Raw genomic sequence first — 18,222 nt, forward strand, 5'->3', positions numbered from 1 at the left:
TTTTTTTTTTTTTTTTTTTTTTTTTTTTTGGCTGTGCCGCGTGGCTTATGGGATCTTAGTTCCCCAACCAGCAACCGACCAGCGATGGCCCATGGCAGTGAAAGCGCTGAGTCCTAACCAATGGACCACCAGTGAATTCCCTCAGCTTGTTTTCTTATCATGTCTGTTCTCATATAAATGCAGAAAGTGAGGGATCTCTTTTTAAGTTTCCTGAACTTTTTTCCATCATTTAGATTTTCCAAAGTAGTATTCATTGTATGGATATACCATAATTTGTTTATTCAGACACTAGTTGATGAACATTTGGTTTGCTTGCAGTTTAGGGCTATTACAAATAATGCTGCTACAAGTATTTGGTAGGAGTATTTCGTGGAAATGTACCCTCAGTTCTCTTGGATACATATCTAGACGTGAGACTGCTGGGATGAATATATGTTTAACTTTATAAGAAACTGCTAAACTGTTTTTCAACATGGCTAGCCTGAAAAACACCAGCAACATTTGTGAATTCTAACTGCTCCACATCCTAATCAACACCTGGTTTTGTTGGCATTTTTAATTTTAGTAATTGTAGTTGGTGATTAGTAGTGTTGGTGTAATTTCTGTTTTCCTAATGACCAATGGAAATTTAAGCAAGGTCACAAGATACATGGTAAATATATTTTAAAAATTGCAACTCTATATATTAGCAATACATAACTGGAAATTGAAATTTTAAAACAATACAATTTACCAATAGGATAAAAAAATTACTTAAAGATAAATCTAATATGTGCAAGAGCAATCAAACTCCCTCAAAGACTTTTAATAGAAACTAAGAACCTGATTCTAAAATGTACTGGGAAATTCCAAAGATCTAGAACATTAAAGTAGTTCTGAGAAAGAAAAACAAAGTTAGAGGACTTACTCTAACTGATTTCAAGACTTACTATAAAGCAACAATAACCAAGACAGTGTAGTACTGGCTTAAGGTCAGTCGTTTGGATTTTGGATGAAAAGGAATTTATCATAATTAACAACACTTCTAAGAAAATTAATTTTAATAATAAAGGCTTACAATGGCAAGGGAAAGGTTTGTTTAACTTTTGAACTATTTTTTTACCTAAACTTCTGTAGCTTATGGAATGTCTATCTTATGATCTATGACCTAATTACACATAATGTACTATCTACTAAATTTTTCTGCTGTTTCATCTTCTTAACTAGACTGTAAGTTCCTTGAAGTCAGGGATCACAGATAATTCTGTGGTAACTTTAGTGCTTAGCTATGGCATATGCTTGACTGAAGCATTTAAAAATTTTGCTGAATATACCAAAATATCATAAAATTGCAATAAATCGGTTTCCCCCAAAATCCAATCTCATAAAAATGTAGAGCATCTTATTCCTGAGATGAATGAAATGACCAAGGTGAGCCTATGCTGCTATCCAAGGGGTCCAGCAGTAGTCATGAACTGCATCCCTAGATCCTAGCTGCAGCCTGGTGTTACCTGGGGGCAACTGCCCACACCAGCTTAGATATCAACATGATGGTTCTTGGTGCTACAGCAGAGTGATACTTCCACAATAGTGGCAGTGATTCTGGAAAATCCCTTTTCACTGATGCCTATTTTGTTGGACCAATCCAGGAAGACTGTGCAGAGAGAATACTGGAGACTGAAGGATTACCCCCCCTGCCCCGCCCCCTTCTCCCCACACACACCACTAACTCCCTCCATTTAAGAACCAATGTTAGGGGAATTCCCTGGTGGTCCAGTGTTTAGGGGTCCATGCTTCCACTGAAGGGGGCACAAGTTCGATCCCTGCTTGGGGAACTAAGATTCTATATGCTGAATGGCGCAGCCAGGGAAAAAAAAAAACAAAAACAAAAACCAATGTTAGGTGGAAGACTAAATTCATATTATATCTGAATTTGCATCATCATGGGATTTTGCTGTAAGATCCCATCATCATGGGATTTTACTTATTATCAATTAATAAGTAGCTGATGAAGTAAAAAATAAATAGCAATGATCCAAAATTGTGAAAAATTACTGAACTGCTTTTCCTACCTGATGTACCAACAGTTCAGCCACTTCTACATGATTATTGAGGGCAGCCAGATGCAAGGCAGTATAACCATCATCTTTCTTCTCATCCACAATCCACGGTCTTGGTAATTTTGACAGTAAAACACGCATTGCACTGAAAGTCAAATACTTAATTAAATATTTTATTATTTTCTTTAGAAAAAATATTCAAAAGAAACTTTAAAAATCAAATGAATATACTTCTCTTTAAAGAAATTATGCCCTTAGAGACAAACAGAAATTCAAAATTTCTAAATCGGGCTCCCCTGGTGGCACAGTGGTTGAGAGTCTGCCTGCTGATGCAGGGGACACGGGTTCGTGCCCTGGTCCGGGAAGATCCCGCATGCCACGGAGCAGCTGGGCCCGTGAGCCATGGCCGCTGAGCCTGCGCGTCCGGAGCCTGTGCTCCTCAACGGGAGAGGCCACAACAGTGAGAGGCCCACGTACCGCAAAAAAAAAAAAAAAAATTTCTAAATCTTAAATACACAGCCTTTTGATATTGCAAGAGGTAAACAAATTATTGCTGTTTGGAGAACAGAATCAAAACAGAATGGGAGTGCTACAAAAGGGAAACATTATGAGAGGAAAAAAACCAAAGGTAAAAGAAATATACCCTAATAAGGATATATGTTGGCCTTGTGGAATCTCTTAGGTTCAACTGGAATAGTATATATTAACGAAGAGTTAATAGAGAACAACCAGGTAACAACAGCTAAGAAGGAAAAATAGTGATAAGACAAATTTTAGGTAGCTGGCAGACTATCATAAACTCTGCAGAATTAAAAATGTGATATATGTCATTTAGCAGTGCTAAATCCAGTTGATATCAAAACACAAAATGGTCACTATAATCTAATATTTAAAATTTAAGATATGGTAACAAAGTATCTCCAAAGCAAAAAAGACAAACTTATCCTAAAGAGCACCAAAGATTAAACCATAAATAATCAGGGGAACTAATTATCAAGAAATCATGCTTTGTAGAGAAAAAGCTAGCCTACCACTCAAAAAGGAAAATAAAATCAGAAGCAACTTTCCTAAGCCTAACCAGTCTAACTTTTCTTAACATAGAGGTTTTGTGTGGAAAACTCATAATGTAATTTGGAAAAAATCTCCCTTAATACATCTATCAACTAATTTTTTTTTTTTAAGGAGTGAGACCTAAGATAACTGCTCCTGTAAAGAGTATTGGACTTGGCTCAGACACACTGATATACATATTAGATATTGAATCTTCCCTCACACCTAAAAAAGGCAGTAAACACAGAAAAGAAAAGCTTTTAAAATTGTGCCAATAGAGTATAAAAGGGCAAGAAATAACAGTAAGATACATATCAGGATAGTTTTTCATAAGGTGATACATATGAGAGAAAAAATTTCAATAAAGAAATGTTATAAACGTATGGAGAAACAGTCTGAAGATGCAGAATAAGAATGTGTGTAAATGAAACTGTAAGGTCTCTAAAATAATGAGACTAAGGCCTAACACGAGCCAGAGCACGTTTCCTTAACAGCAGTGGTCTATGAATCCCAAACAGGAAATCCAAGACTTCTGAGAACAAGCTTTGGAGGATCCAAGAATCTCCAAAACTGTACTCAAATCTGGAAGTTTATAGCTTTTCTCAGATTTTTAAACAGGTTTATGATCCAAGGTGTACTGAGAATCAAAACTTTAAGACAGACTTTGGTGGCTGTTACTGAAGTTACAATCACTGTTTATGGGTAACAAGACTTCTTTAGAAATCTATGAACCATTTTCTCCCGGAAAATACACATAAAAATCTTTACACACAATTTTGAGGGAGTCCAAACCCCCTAAGGTTCCATTCATGGACCTCATACAAAGCTAAAGATTCCTGCTTTAGCTCATTTTGAGTAATTATAAAGATTCTATACCTCCTCATTCAGTGGATTAAAATAGAATACTAGATATTCTGTAGATTTTGACTCAAATTCTTAATGGGGAAACGTACTGGTACAACAATATACTACTGATTGTTTGGATTTAGCATAATCATGATGCTAATGCCATACATTATCTGTTACCTTACACACCTGACCATGTGAGAAACAGAATTTAGCTTTATGATTCTTTTGGAGAGTTTTGAATATTCAAGTATTAAATCATGTGAAAAAAGTTTTAATAAAGACAAAATGTAATCATTAAAAATAATAAGATAGGACCCAGATTTGAAATTTGTTCTCCTGTCTTCTCCTTGGATGCTGTGTGAATAAGGCCTGTCTTCACTGCAAACCTCGGATATCTTAGCGTTTTGGCTTGCTATGTTTCTGACAAAGGGAACCTGGCTTGGATAAATCACCCAGCAAAGAAAAATCCAAGACACCAGTAAGATTTTCACCACAGTTGTCTACGCCATGTGGCTGAGAGGGTCTTGGTGCTCCGACCGGGTGTCAGGACTGAGCCTCTGAGGTGGGAGAGCTGAGTTCGAGACACTGGACCACCACACACCTCCTGGCCCATGTAATATCAACCAGCGAGAGCTCTCCCAGAGATCTCTGTCTCAACACTAAGACCCAGATCCACTTGACAACCAGCAAGCTCCAGTGCTGGACACCCCATGCCAAACTAGCAAGACAGGAACACAACTCCACCCATTAGCAGAGAGGCAGCCTAAAATCATAATAAGTTCACAAACACCCCAAAACATACCAACGTATGCAGTCCTGCCCATCAGAAGGACAAGATCCAGCCTCATCCACCAGAACACAGGCACCAGTCCTCTCCACCAGGAAGCCTACACAAGCCACTGAATCAACCTTACCCACTGGGGGTAACACCAAAAACAAAGGGAACTACAAACCTGCAGCCAGCGAAAGGAGACACCAAACACAGTAAGTGAAGCAAAATGGGAAGACAGAGAAACACACAGCAGATGAAGGCGCAAGGTAAGAACCCACCAGACCAAACAAAGAGGGCAGTCTACCTGAAAAAGAATTCAGAGTAATGATAGTAAATGATCCAAAATCTTGGAAATACAATGGAGAAAATACAAGAAACATGTAACAAGGACCTAGAAGAACTAAAGAGCAAACAAACAATGATGACCAACACAATAAATGAAATTAAAAATTCTCTAGAAGGAATCAATAGCAGAATAACTGAGGCAGAAGAACGGATAAGTAACCTGGAAGGTAAAATAGTGGAAATAACTACCGCAGAGCAGAATAAAGAAAAACGAATGAAAAGAATTGAGGACAGTCTCAGAGACCTCTGGGACAACGTTAAATGCACCAACATTCAAATTATAGGGGTCGCAGCAGAAGAAGAGAAAAAGGGACTGAGAAAATATTTGAAGAGATTATAGTTGAAAACTTCCCTAATATGGGAAAGGAAATAGTCAATCAAGTCCAGGAAGCACAGAGAGTCCCATACAGGATAAATCCAAGGAGGAACACACCAAGACACATATTAATCAAACTATGAAAAACTAAATACAAAGAAAAAATATTAAAAGCAGCAAGGGAAAAGCAACAAATAACATACAAGGGAATCCCCGTAAGGTTAAGAGCTGATCTTTCAGCAGAAAGTCTGCAAGCCAGAAGGGAGTGGCAGGATATATTTAAAGTGATGAAAGGGAAAAACCTACAACCAAGATTACTCTACCCAGCAAGGATCTCATTCAGATTCGCCGGAGAAATTAAAACCTTTACAGACAAGCAAAAGCTAAGAGAATTCAGCGCCACCAAACCAACTTTACAACAAATGCTGAAGGAACTTCTCTAGGCAGGAAACACAAGAGAAGGAAAAGACCTACAATAACAAACCCAAAACAACTACGAAAATGGTAATAGGAACATACATATCGATAACTACCTTAAATGTAAATGGATTAAATGCTCTAACTATAAAAGACACAGACAGGCTGAATGGATACAAAAACAAGACCCATATACATGCTGTTTATAAGAGACTCACTTCAGACCTAAAGACACATACAGACTGAAAGTGAGGGGATGGAAAAAGATATTCCATGCAAATGAAAATCAAAAGAAAGCTGGAGTAGCAATTCTCATATCAGACAAAACAGACTTTAAAATAAAGATTATTACAAGAGACAAAGAAGAACACTGCATAATGATCAAGGGATCAATCCAAGAAGAAGATATAACAATTGTAAATATTTATCCACACAACATAGGAGCACCTCAATATATAAGGCAAATGCTAACAGCCATAAAAGGGGAAATCGACAGTAACACAATCATAGTAGGGGACTTTAACAACCCACTTCCACCAATGGACAGATCAACCAACAGGAAAATAAATAAAGAAACACAAGCTTTAAATGATATATTAAACAAGATGGACTTAATTGATATTTATAGGACATTCCACCCAAAAATAACAGAATACAGTTTCTTCTCAAGTGCTCATGGAAAATTCTCCAGGATAGATCATATCTTGGGTCACAAATCAAGCCTCAGTAAATTTAAGAAAATTGAAATTGTATCAATTATCTTTTCCTACCACAATGCTATGAGACTATGTATCAATTACAGGAAAAAAAAACCGTAAAAAATACAAACACATGGAAGCTAAACAATACCGTACTAAATAACCAAGAGATCTCAGAATAAATCAAACAGGAAATCAAAAAATACCTAGAAACAGATGACAATGAGAACACAACGGCCCAAAACCTACAGGAGGCAGCAAAAGCAGTTCTAAGAGGGAAGTTTATAGCAATACAATACTACCTCAAGAAACAAGAAACATCTCAAATAAACAACCTAACCTTACACCTAAAGCAATTAGAGAAAGAAGAACAAAACCCCAAAGTTAGCAGAAGGAAAGAAATCATAAAGATCAGATCAGAAATAAATGACAAAGAAATGAAGGAAACGAAAACAAAGATCAATAAAACTAAAAGCTGGTTCTCGGAGAAGATAAACAAAATTGATGAACCATTAGCCAGGCTCATCAAGAAAACAAAGGAGAAGACTCAAATCAATAGAATTAGAAATGAAAAAGGAGAAGTAACAACTGACACTGCAGAAATACAAAGGATCATGAGAGATTGCTACAAGCAACTATATGCCAATAAACTAGACAACCTGGAAGAAATGGACAAACTCTGAGAAAAGCACAACCTTCCGAGACTGAACCAGGAAGAAACAGAAAATATAAACAGACCAATCACAAGCACTGAAATTGAGACTGTGAATAAAATCTTCCAACAAACAAAAGCCCAGGAACAGATGGCTTCACAGGCGAATTCTATCAAACATTTAGAGAAGAGCTAACACTCATCCTTCTCAAACTCTTCCAAAATATAGCAGAGGGAAGAATACTTCCAAACTCATTCTACGAGGCCACCATCTCCCTGATACCAAAACCAGACAAAGATGTTGCAAAAAAAGAAAACTACAGGCCAATATCACTGATGAACATAGATGCAAAAATCCTCAACAAAATACTAGAATCCAACAGCACATTAAAAGGATCATACACCATGATCAAGTGAGGTTTATCCCAGGAATGCAAAGATTCTTCAATACATGCAAATCAATCAATGTGATACACCATATTAACAAACTGAAGGATAAAAACCATGTGATCATCTCAACAGACGCAGAAAAAGCTTTCAACAAAATTCAAAACCCATTTATTATAAAAACTCTCCAGAAAGCAGGCATAGAGGGACCTTACCTCAACATAATAAAGGCCATATATGTCAAACCCACAGCCAACATCGTTCTCAATGGTGAAAAACTGAAACCATTTCCACCAAGATCAGGAACAAGACAAGGCTGCCCACTCTCACCACTGTTATTCAACATCGTTTTGGAAGTTTTAGCCACAGCAATCAGAGACGAAAAAGAAATAAAAGGAATCCAAATTGGAAAAGAAGTAAAACTGTCACTGTTTGCAGATGACATGATACTATACACAAAGAATCCTAAGATACTACCAGAAAACTACTAGAGCTAATCAATGAATTCGGTAGAGTAGCAGGATACAAAATTAATGCACAGAAATCTCTTGCATTCCTGTACACTAATGACGGAAAATCTGAAAGAGCAATTAAGGAAACACTCCCATTTACTACTGCAACAAAAATAATAAAATACCTAGGAATAAACCTACCTAAGGAGACAAAAGACCTGTATTCAGAAAACTATAAGTCACTGATGAAACAAATTAAAGATGATACCAACAGATGGACAGATATACCATGTTCCTGACTGAAAGAATCAACATTGTGAAAATGACTATACTACCCAAAGCAATCTACAGATTCAATGCAATCCCTATCAAACTACCAATGGCATTTTTCACAGAACTAGAACAAAAAATTTCACAATCTGTATGAAAACACAAAAGACCCCGAATAGCCAAAGCAATCTTGAGAAAGAAAAACGGAGAAAACGGAGCTGGAGAAAAACGGAGCTGTAGTTACTGTAACTACAAAGTTACAGTAATGAAGACAGTATGGTACTGGCACAAAAACAGAAATATAGATCAATGGAACAGGATAGAAACCTCAGAGACAAACCCAAACACATATGGTCATCTTATCTTTGATAAAGGAGGCAAGAATATGCAATGGAGAAAAGACAGCCGCTTCAATAAGTGGTGCTGGGAAAGCTGGACAGCTACATGTAAAAGAATGAAATTAGAACACTCCCTAACACCATACACAAAAATAAACTCAAAATGGATTAAAGACCTAAATGTAAGGCCGGACACTATAAAAGTCTTAGAGGAAAACACAGGCAGAACACTCTATGGCATAAATCACAGCAAGATCCTTTTTGACCCACCTCCTAGAGAAATGGACATAAAAACAAAAGTAAACATATGGGACCTAATGAAACTTAAAAGCTTTTGCACAGCAAAGGAAACCACAGACAGGATGAAAAGACAACCCTCAGGATGGGAGAAAATATTTGAAAATGAAGCAACTGACAAAGGATTAATCTCCAAAATATACAAGCAGCTCATGCAGCTCAATATCAAAAAACCAAGCCCAATCCAAAAATGGGCAGAAGACCTGAATAGACATTTCTCCAAAGAAGATATACAGATTGCCAACAAACACATGAAAAGATGCTCAATATCACTAATCATTAGAGAAATGCAAATCAAAACTACAGTGAAGTATCACCTCACACAAGTCAGAATGGCCATCATCAAAAAATCTACAAACAATAAATGCTGGAGAGGGTGTGGAGAAAAGGGAACCCTCTTGCACTGTTGGTGGGAATGTAAACTGACACAGCCACTATGGAGAACAGTATGAAGGTTCCTTAAAAAACTAAAAATAGAACTACCATACGACCCAGCAATCCCACTACTGGGCATATACCCTGAGAAAACCATAATTCAGAAAATGTCATGTAGCACAATGTTCGTTGCAGCTCTATTTACAATAGCCAGGACATGGAAGCAACCTAAGTGTCCATCAACAGATGAATGGATAAAGAAGATGTGGCACATATATACAATGGAATATTACTCAGCCATAAAAAGAAATGAAACTGAGTTATTCATAATGAGGTGGATGAACCTAGGGCCTGTCATAGAGAGTAAAGTAAGTCAGAAAGAGAAAAACAAATACTGTATGCTAACACATATATATGGGATCTAAAAAAAAGGTTATGAAGAACCTCGGGGCAGGACAGAAATAAAGATGCAGATGTAGAGAATGGACTTGAGGACACGGGGAGGGGGAAGGGTAAGGTGGGATGAAGTGAGAGAGTGGCATCGACTAATATATACTACCAAATGTAAAACAGATAGCTAGTGAGAAGCAGCCGCATAGCAGAGGGAGATCAGCTCAGTGCTTTGTGACCACCTAGAGAGGTGGGATAGGGAGGGTGGGAGGGAGACGTAAGAGGGAGGAGATATGGGGATACATGTATATGTATAACTGATTCTCTCTGTTATAAAGCAGAAACTAACACACCATTGTAAAGCAATTATACTCCAATAAAGACGTTTAAAAATAAATAAAAAGTCATGCACAACAATGTTCATTGCAGCATTATTTACAATAGCCAGGATATGGAATCAACCTAAGTGTCCATCAAAAGATCAATGGATAAAGAAGATGTGGCACATATATACAATGGAATATCACTCTGCCATAAAAAGAAACAAAATTGAGTTATTTGTAGTGAGGTGGATGGGCCTAGAGTCTTAGAGTGAAGTTAAGTCCGAAAGAGAAAAACAAATACCATATGCCAACAGATATATATGGAATCTAAAATTTTTTAAAAAATGGTTCTAAAGAACCTAGGGGCGGGACAGGAATAAAGACACAGACGTAGAGAATGGACTTGAGGACACAGGAAGGGGGAAGGGTAAGCTGGGACAAAATGAGAGAGTGGCATTGACATATATACACTACCATATGTAAAACAGATAGCTAGTGAGAAGTAGCCGCATAGCACAGGGAGATCAGCTCGGTGCTTTGTGACTACCTAGAGTGATGGGATAGGGAGGGTAGGAGGAAGATGCAAGAGGGAGGGGATATGGGGATATATGTATACATATAGCTGATTCACTTTGTTATACAGCAGTAACTAACAGAACAATGTAAAGCAATTATACGCCAATAAAGATGTTAAAAAATATAAACACATTTTTTAAATTATTTTATTTATTTTTGGCTCTGTCAGGTCTTAGTTGCGGCACGCTGGATCTTCGTTGAGGCACGTGGGATCTTCCGTTGTGATGTGTGGGCGTCCCTCTAGTTGTGGCGTGCGGGTTTTCTCTTCTCTAGTTGTGGCGCGTGGGTTTTTCTCTCTCTAGTTGTGGCCCGCGGGTTTTCTCCCTCTAGTTGTGGTGCGCAGGTTTTCTCCCTCTAGTAGTGGCGGGCAGGCTCTGTAGTTGTGGCACATGGGCCCCAGAGCGTGTGGGCTCTGTAGTTTGTGGCACACGGGCTCTCTAGTTGAGGCGCATGAGCTCAGTAGTTGTGGCGTGCGGGCTTAGTTGCCCTGTGGCATGTGGGATCTTAGTTCCCCGAGCAGGGATCAAACCCACATCCCCTGCATTGTAAGGTGCATTTTTTTTTTTTTTTTTTTTTTTAAAGGATGAACCTGCATGGACGCATCATAATCACCCAAAGTCCATCGTTTACCTTAGAGTTCACGTTTGGTGTTTTACGTTCTACAGGTGTGGACAAATGTATAATGGTCTATATCTATCATCATAATATCATACAGAATATCTTAACTGCCCTAAAAATCATCTGTGCTCTGCATATTCGTCTTCTTCTCACACACACCCCCAGCCTTTGGTAACTTTTTGCGGTACGCGGGCCTCTCACTTTTGCAGCCTCTCCCGTTGCGGAGCACAGGCTCCGGACGCGCAGGCTCAGCGGCCATGACTCACGGGCCTAGCTGCTCTGCGGCATGTGGGATCTTCCCGGACTGTGGCACGAACCTGTGTCCCCTGCATCGGCAGGTGGACTCTAAACCACTGCGCCACCAGGGAAGCCCTAAGGTGGATTCTTTACCATTGGATCATCAGGGAAGTCCCAAACACATGTTACTGATACAAAGAAAAGAAAAATGGTACTATAACTGTGTTGAGAGAAATGGTGGTAATAGAGGATATTAATAGCTTTCACTTACTTGTTCTTCCTTCTTGCATTCATTAAGTCAACAAGGTAGAAAACCTGAGGTCCCTCAGAAAAAAGAGCCAATGGTTCAGAAAGCTACTGAGGCATTTAAAAAGAAATAGAGGGAATTCCCTGGTGGTCCAGTGGTTAGGACTTGGCACTTTCACTGCCGGGGCCCAGGTTCGATACCTGGTCGGGGAACTGAGATCCCACAAGCCGCACAGCACAGCCAAAAAAAATTAAATAAAAATAAACAAAAATAAAAATAAACAGATATGTATGTATTCTTGAAAGCCCACTGCCTCCCTGCACTCTTATTACTTTGTGTCTTTTTGCTTTTTCCTCTCTTAGTACAGTATATATAACTGAACTGTCAGAACAAGGGAAAGGCAGTACCAGGCTACTGCTGGCAGTGACAAAAACAACCCTAGTCCCTTCTAGATCACATTCTACAAAGTATATCAAATCCTAATATTAAAATGCAAAATTCAACATTTTCAAGGAGAAAGTTTTTATTTCAGAATAAATCTATTCTGTTAATTAGTCTCACTGACATAAATGTTGTATATTACACTATAGAATAACCATATTAAAATATTTTTTCCTCACAATCCTGAAACATTAAGAAATATATCATTAAAAATAAAAACTGAAAGAAATCTGAATTAATCCAAATGCTTTACTTTAAACGGATTAAATTATTATAATATTAGCAACATATTTTAAAGAGAAACAGTAATTTTTGATTTCCCATAGCAACAGTGTTAATATTGGCAAATGAGGTGAATACAGCAGACAATAGTTAATAAAGTAAATAAAACAAATGGATAACTAGAGAAAAAGAGATTTTTATAAGAGGAGATCCAGAAGTCGAATTAGGATGATAGATAGATAGGTAGGTAGATAGATACATAGATTGATAGATACATCACCAGGATGGAATTATAATTATTATTAAAAAGATGAAAATTATGTCTTTTTCTGGAAAATAATGATTGGTTAAAAAGAGAGTGAAGAAATAAATGGTTTGTACAAAGCCTGGAGAAAGAATGAGAAAAATAATTTGTCAGTGTATCACCAGCGTTATCTATAGATAAAAGCTCCCTGATGAGCAACCCCAGTATTCTAATTTACCCTCCAGTAGAATCAGGAGAATGCTATCAGTTTTCAGTCCATTGTCATATGCAAAGTCATCACAGGTTGATGGTACTGTCAATTAAGATCATCTAACCAGTTGTCTTGCTCACCAATCAATCTCCAATTTTAACTTAGCTTTTCATAGTAGATTTCTTTCTCCCCACTGCAGGGAAAAAAAATCTACTGATCAGATGGTGTAAGTACTACAATCCACTTAGCAATATTTCTTTCTGTAAACATTAATTTGGCATTCTTTATTAGTGTTAATTAGTGTTAGTCATCTCTATGGACCTATAAAGCCAAGGTCCATACTCGGGCCCTGTGAAGCCTCAACTAAACACTCTCACCCATAACAGCTCTAGCTCATATCTCTAACTGAACAAATATCAACACTTCCATAGAAACCTCTGTAAAATATTGTAAGATTGCTTTAAGAATTAAATGATATAATGTAGGTAAATGTTTTAGTAGAGTCTAAAATTCTTCAATATAATAGTGTTATTTTATTACAGTTCTAAGATTATAGACCTATAAAGTACACAGTACAAATTTCCCTTTTCTCCTTCCCAAGAATTCCTCCTGTATTCTTGATTTTGGTTATTCTTACCACCATTTAACCAGCCACCCAAGTCAGAAACCTGGGAATCATTCTAGACCCTTTCCTCCCTTCTTACTCCTGCGTTCAATTTGTTCTCTTGGTTTTCCCTTTTAAAACTAAACTATTCTTTCCCAGGGGCCCCAATATTCTTTATATAGGCTTTCATTACCCTTCCTCTGAACATCTGTAACAGCCCCCTTCCAAATCTATCCTCTATACCCCTTCCACACAAATCTAATCATTTCACAATTTTCACAAATTCAAAATTATCAGCACTCAAATTAAAAAGGGGTCCTTTAGGGCTTCCCTGGTGGTGCAGTGGTTGAGAGTCCGCCTGCTGATGCAGGGGACTTGGGTTGGTGCACCGGTTCGGGAAGATCCCCCATGCCACGGAGCGGCTGGGCCCGTGAGCCATGGCCGCTGAGTCTGTGCGTCCGGGGCCTGTGCTCCGCAACAGGAGAGGCCACAATAGTGAGAGGCCCGCGTACTGCAACAACAACAACAACAACAACAACAACAACAACAAAAAAGGCTTCCTTTAAAATAACTAAATCTTTTTAAGATATGATTGGTCTCAATAAAATTTATTCTGAAATATACTTTTTGTTCTAATATACTTTTAAAAGAATATGAGACTAAACATTATTTTGTTGATAACTGAATTATAACAAAATCAACTCCTGATTAAATGGTTTAAGTCGTGGAAAAATATTGCAGATAGCCCCAAATCAAAATTAATGTAAAAGTCAATGGTCAACTAGCCAGGAGTGGGTAAATTTTTGTTTTTGCTGTTTTTAATAAACTTTTTATTTCAGAACCATTGTAGAGTTACAGAGAATTGTGAAGATACTGCAGAGAGTTCCTCACCTCTACTGTTAATATTGTACATTAGCATGGTACATTTGTTAATCAGTGAACCAGCACTGACTGCTATTAACTACTTCATTCCAACTTCCTTAGTTTTATTTCATGTTCTTTTTCTGCCCCAGAATACCATATTACATTTAGTTGTCATGGCTCCTTAGGCTCCCCTTGGCTGTGACAGTTTCTTAGACTTTCCTTGTTTTTGATGATGTTGACAATGTTGAGGAGTACTAATCAGTTATTTTGCAGACTGTCCCTCAGTTGGAATTTGTCTGGTGTTTTCCCATGATTACACTGGAGTTATGAGTTTTGAAGAAGAAGGTCTCAAAGGTAGTGCCTCTTCATCACGTCACATCAAGGGTACACACTATAAACATGACTTATCACTGTCGATGTTAACCTTGATCATCTGGCTGGGGTAGTGTTTGTGAGGTTTCTCCATCACAGAAGTACTCTTTTTCCCCTTTTCTATACTATAGAACACTAAAATATACCACATACTCTTTGGAAAGAAGTCACTATGCGCAGCCTAAACTTAACGAGTGGAAAGTTATGCTCCACTTCCTTGAAGGTGGAATATCCACATAAATTATTTAGAATTCTTCTACACTGGAGATTTGGGGTAGATTAATTTTAACAGAGACCTATAACCCTCTCATCTTAATTAGAAAGCTGCTAATTAATGTTCATTCCTGATCTTCCCCCCACAAAAAGCAAACAAACACAAACAAATAATATGATGCCTCAAGAAGAGAGCCAACCTTTGGGCCTAGCCTGCAAGATGAGTTAAGAAAAGAACAGAATAGCCCCTGGTCCCCTCACCCTCATGTCCAGAGCAGCTCTGAGTGGTCTGTCTCCTTTCTTCTCATGGGGTAGACAACCTGAGTAACCCACAATATAACCAAAGGTCAGCTGTTCCCCACAGAACCTTAGTTAATTAAGAGGATTCTTGTTAGGTTGCAAGAACTGAGGCCCATAGAGTTGCCGGGATAAGGGTGTTACAGCTCAATAAATCAATAATTATACTAAGCCAACAGACTCTCACTTGTGGAGCACAATATGAGATTTGAAGATACTTTCCCTAACGTTCAAACACTCTTCTTTATTTCTCAGTCTGGTTGTTTTCCAAAGGTTAAGGACATGGATAATTTAAGGATAAGATCTTACTACCAGTTAAGCAGGCATTTGTGAATACTGCCAAAGAAGCATTAAGTTCCGGAACAACTAATAGTGGTGCCTAGCATAATCCCTGGCACATGGTAATACTCAAACGTTTGCTGAATGATGAACAAATGAGTTCTAAGAAGCAGAGGGGACAAGCAGCTGTCTGCATGGTATGTAACAGTCAAATGGCGCTGGGTCCATTTTTAGGACCTGCCATGCTTTGCAATCTTTCTTCAGAGACGGGCAACATTTTTCCAAATAAACCATAGTAGCTAAACTGAGGAGGTCTTACATATTAGTATTACTTAATGTAAAAAGACATTAGAACGGTACAACAGCACATATTAGGTGTTCAATAAATGCTTGCTGAGTTAAAGAACAATCCCTCAAATATAGTTTAAGCATGTTAGTCCAGAGTCCATAAAGAAACTTAATAAAAAAGTTGATGAATCCCAAGTAGAAGTTCTGTAGGGCATGCTAAAACCATGTTAGTATGTAACCGTCTGAATACATTTTTATTCAATACACACCCCTATCTAAATGGATGGAGACACGAAGTCTAGGAGGGTATATACCAAAATGCTATCTGTGATCATCACTTTAGTAAATGAGTATGGATAGTTTTTATTTTCTTTCATCTATTTATAGTGATAGACATGACTCAAATGCTTTTTAATTCTTTTTTTTGGTGTGCTTTAATTTTCTTCCCACAAACTCTTTTTTGACAGACAGTAATTAAAAGGTTCATTAATTTAGCTTAAGTTCATTAACTAGGAATGTGGTAATGTAATAGAATTTAGCTCAAAATGAGAGAGATATGCAATGACAATGCAGGCTACAGGAGAGCTGTACAGGTGAGTACTCGATCATTCTTAAAATAAGACAACCAAAATGATCTCTTCTATGATGTAAGGCACGGAAGCGTAGTTTACTTATCTTTATACCCGCTTTGAGCACCCAGTATTAGGTGCTCAAAGTTTAGTCGAATGGAACAAAAGAAGAAACAATCAAATGAACAACCATCTTTCTGAGCAAGAATGCTCACCATGCTATATTTCTGGTTTATGTTCCAGTCCCCAAGAGTCCATTCCCTAACTACTTGCATTTTCAGAAACCAGAGCAACAGCAGGCACAGTGGTGAAGATCTCAGTCTGAAGCCAAACTACCTGGGCTCACATTCTGGCACCAGCAAACTGAAGAGCTAATGACTTGAGCAGGTTACTTACCTTCTATGCCTCAGTTTCCTCATCTATAAAATGTGAGAAGAATCACAAATCCTATTTCATAGGATTGTTATGAAAATTTTAAAGGGCTTAGAAGAGTACCTGGACCTTCATACACTATATGAGTGTTTGCTTGGAGGGGGGGTACTTTTACTGCTACAAAATGGTCAGCAAATATGGTGGTAATTTAGAAACCTGAAAATTAACCTATCTTAACACTCTGAGATGTGTCATCTTATCACAATGTGTCTAAAATTATTTCAATATCTAGAAAAGCTGACTCTTTAAAACTGCCAAATATCTACAGAAGCATTCTTTATGTCACTGTTTTAAAATAGCCATCCAAAAAAATTAAACTGCTATGTTATTAAATGCTAAAGACAAAAAGAATGTCAAGGACAAATTTCCCTTCTAGGAGAATAAGCTCAGAAAACTGATAACCGTTTTTCTTGATTCTTAACTGAATCGATACTTAAGAGACTATATTTGAATTAAGAACAAGGTATAGTTGGTTTCTCTTGGGCATTCGTAGGTTTGTAAGATCTTAAATTGTATCTCCATAGGTGTGTGGAATTTGATGTTATATTTTTTTCTCCTTGGCTAAAAAAATAAACTTCAATATTAAAATTTATGGTAAATATGCTATTAAATTTATAGCAAAAGTATTTTTCCTCTGCAACATACACTATGTGGCAAAGTTACATATAGGTTAATTACTATTTAAGTCTGCAGTAAAGTGTGACATGATCATGCCTACATGCTATTTCAGAAAATAAAAGTGGAATGGCAATGTAGAAGGGAGGAAAAAACCACTTCATATTTGAGCATAAAATAAAATTTAATTAATGCATTTTAATAGTTATATAAGTATATATAGTTTCAATATAAAAGTACACAATTACTCAAAAGCACTCCAGACACTGTTTCTCACCTAAGTACTACAAAACAATTTACTCAAATTGACAATGAATTAAAAGTTTTAAGTAGCATTTCCAAGATTTCATTTACACATTACTCCTTTCTTCCTTAGTGATCTCTCTCCGCCCTCAATATATAGGTTCTACTTACCATTTTTACGAATTTGCCATTCAAATATTATTTATTAAATTTAAAAAGAGTGTATAGCAACAATTAGCTCTAAAAGGTAAGACTACAAAATCCCTTCAGGCCTTTAGCCGTATAAAATATCATTATCCTGATTTTTTACCAATAAAAAAATCAGGTCATGAAACATATTTTGGCAGCAGAGGGATTTTACTTGTTCCATATCTGTCTAAAGACTGTCTTGCTACTAGCCAGGGTAATATTTTTCTTTTCCTCTTTCTTTTTTTCTCTGCAGTGCATCTAAGTTTAGTGACAGCCGCATCAGGCTTTCCTAGTCTCAGCGCAAGCTCAGTGAAAATCTGGGATGTGTAAGTGGAAACATGAGAGACCGCTTTATTTGGCAGTGCTTTGGAAAAAAAAAAAAAAGGGCAGGACAAATGGCAAGGCAGTGTTTGGACCGCAGGATGAACAATCAATAGGCAGAAAGCAAGATAGAGGCTTCCTCAGCTTCTGGATCGACAATCGACAGCTGA

The 18,222-nt window shown here is 37.4% G+C and overlaps 1 protein-coding gene and 1 non-coding gene across 2 annotated transcripts in view; one reads left to right on the forward strand and one right to left on the reverse strand.

Annotated features, from left to right (window-relative positions):
- Window positions 1-18,222, reverse strand: part of MIB1 (MIB E3 ubiquitin protein ligase 1) — a 114,710-nt gene that overhangs the window by 20,515 nt on the left and 75,973 nt on the right. Inside the window, exon 13 of the mRNA XM_007448608.1 lies at window positions 2,052-2,184. Within this exon, the coding sequence (XP_007448670.1) occupies window positions 2,052-2,184 (133 nt within the window). The remainder of the gene's footprint in view (window positions 1-2,051; window positions 2,185-18,222) is intronic.
- Window positions 11,789-11,860, forward strand: TRNAE-UUC (transfer RNA glutamic acid (anticodon UUC)). Its single transcript has one exon. It is a non-coding gene; the product is annotated as a tRNA-Glu (tRNA).

This window comes from Lipotes vexillifer, unplaced genomic scaffold (genome assembly GCF_000442215.2).
Source record: "Lipotes vexillifer unplaced genomic scaffold, Lipotes_vexillifer_v1.1 scaffold168, whole genome shotgun sequence".
Taxonomy (NCBI): domain Eukaryota; kingdom Metazoa; phylum Chordata; class Mammalia; order Artiodactyla; family Lipotidae; genus Lipotes; species Lipotes vexillifer.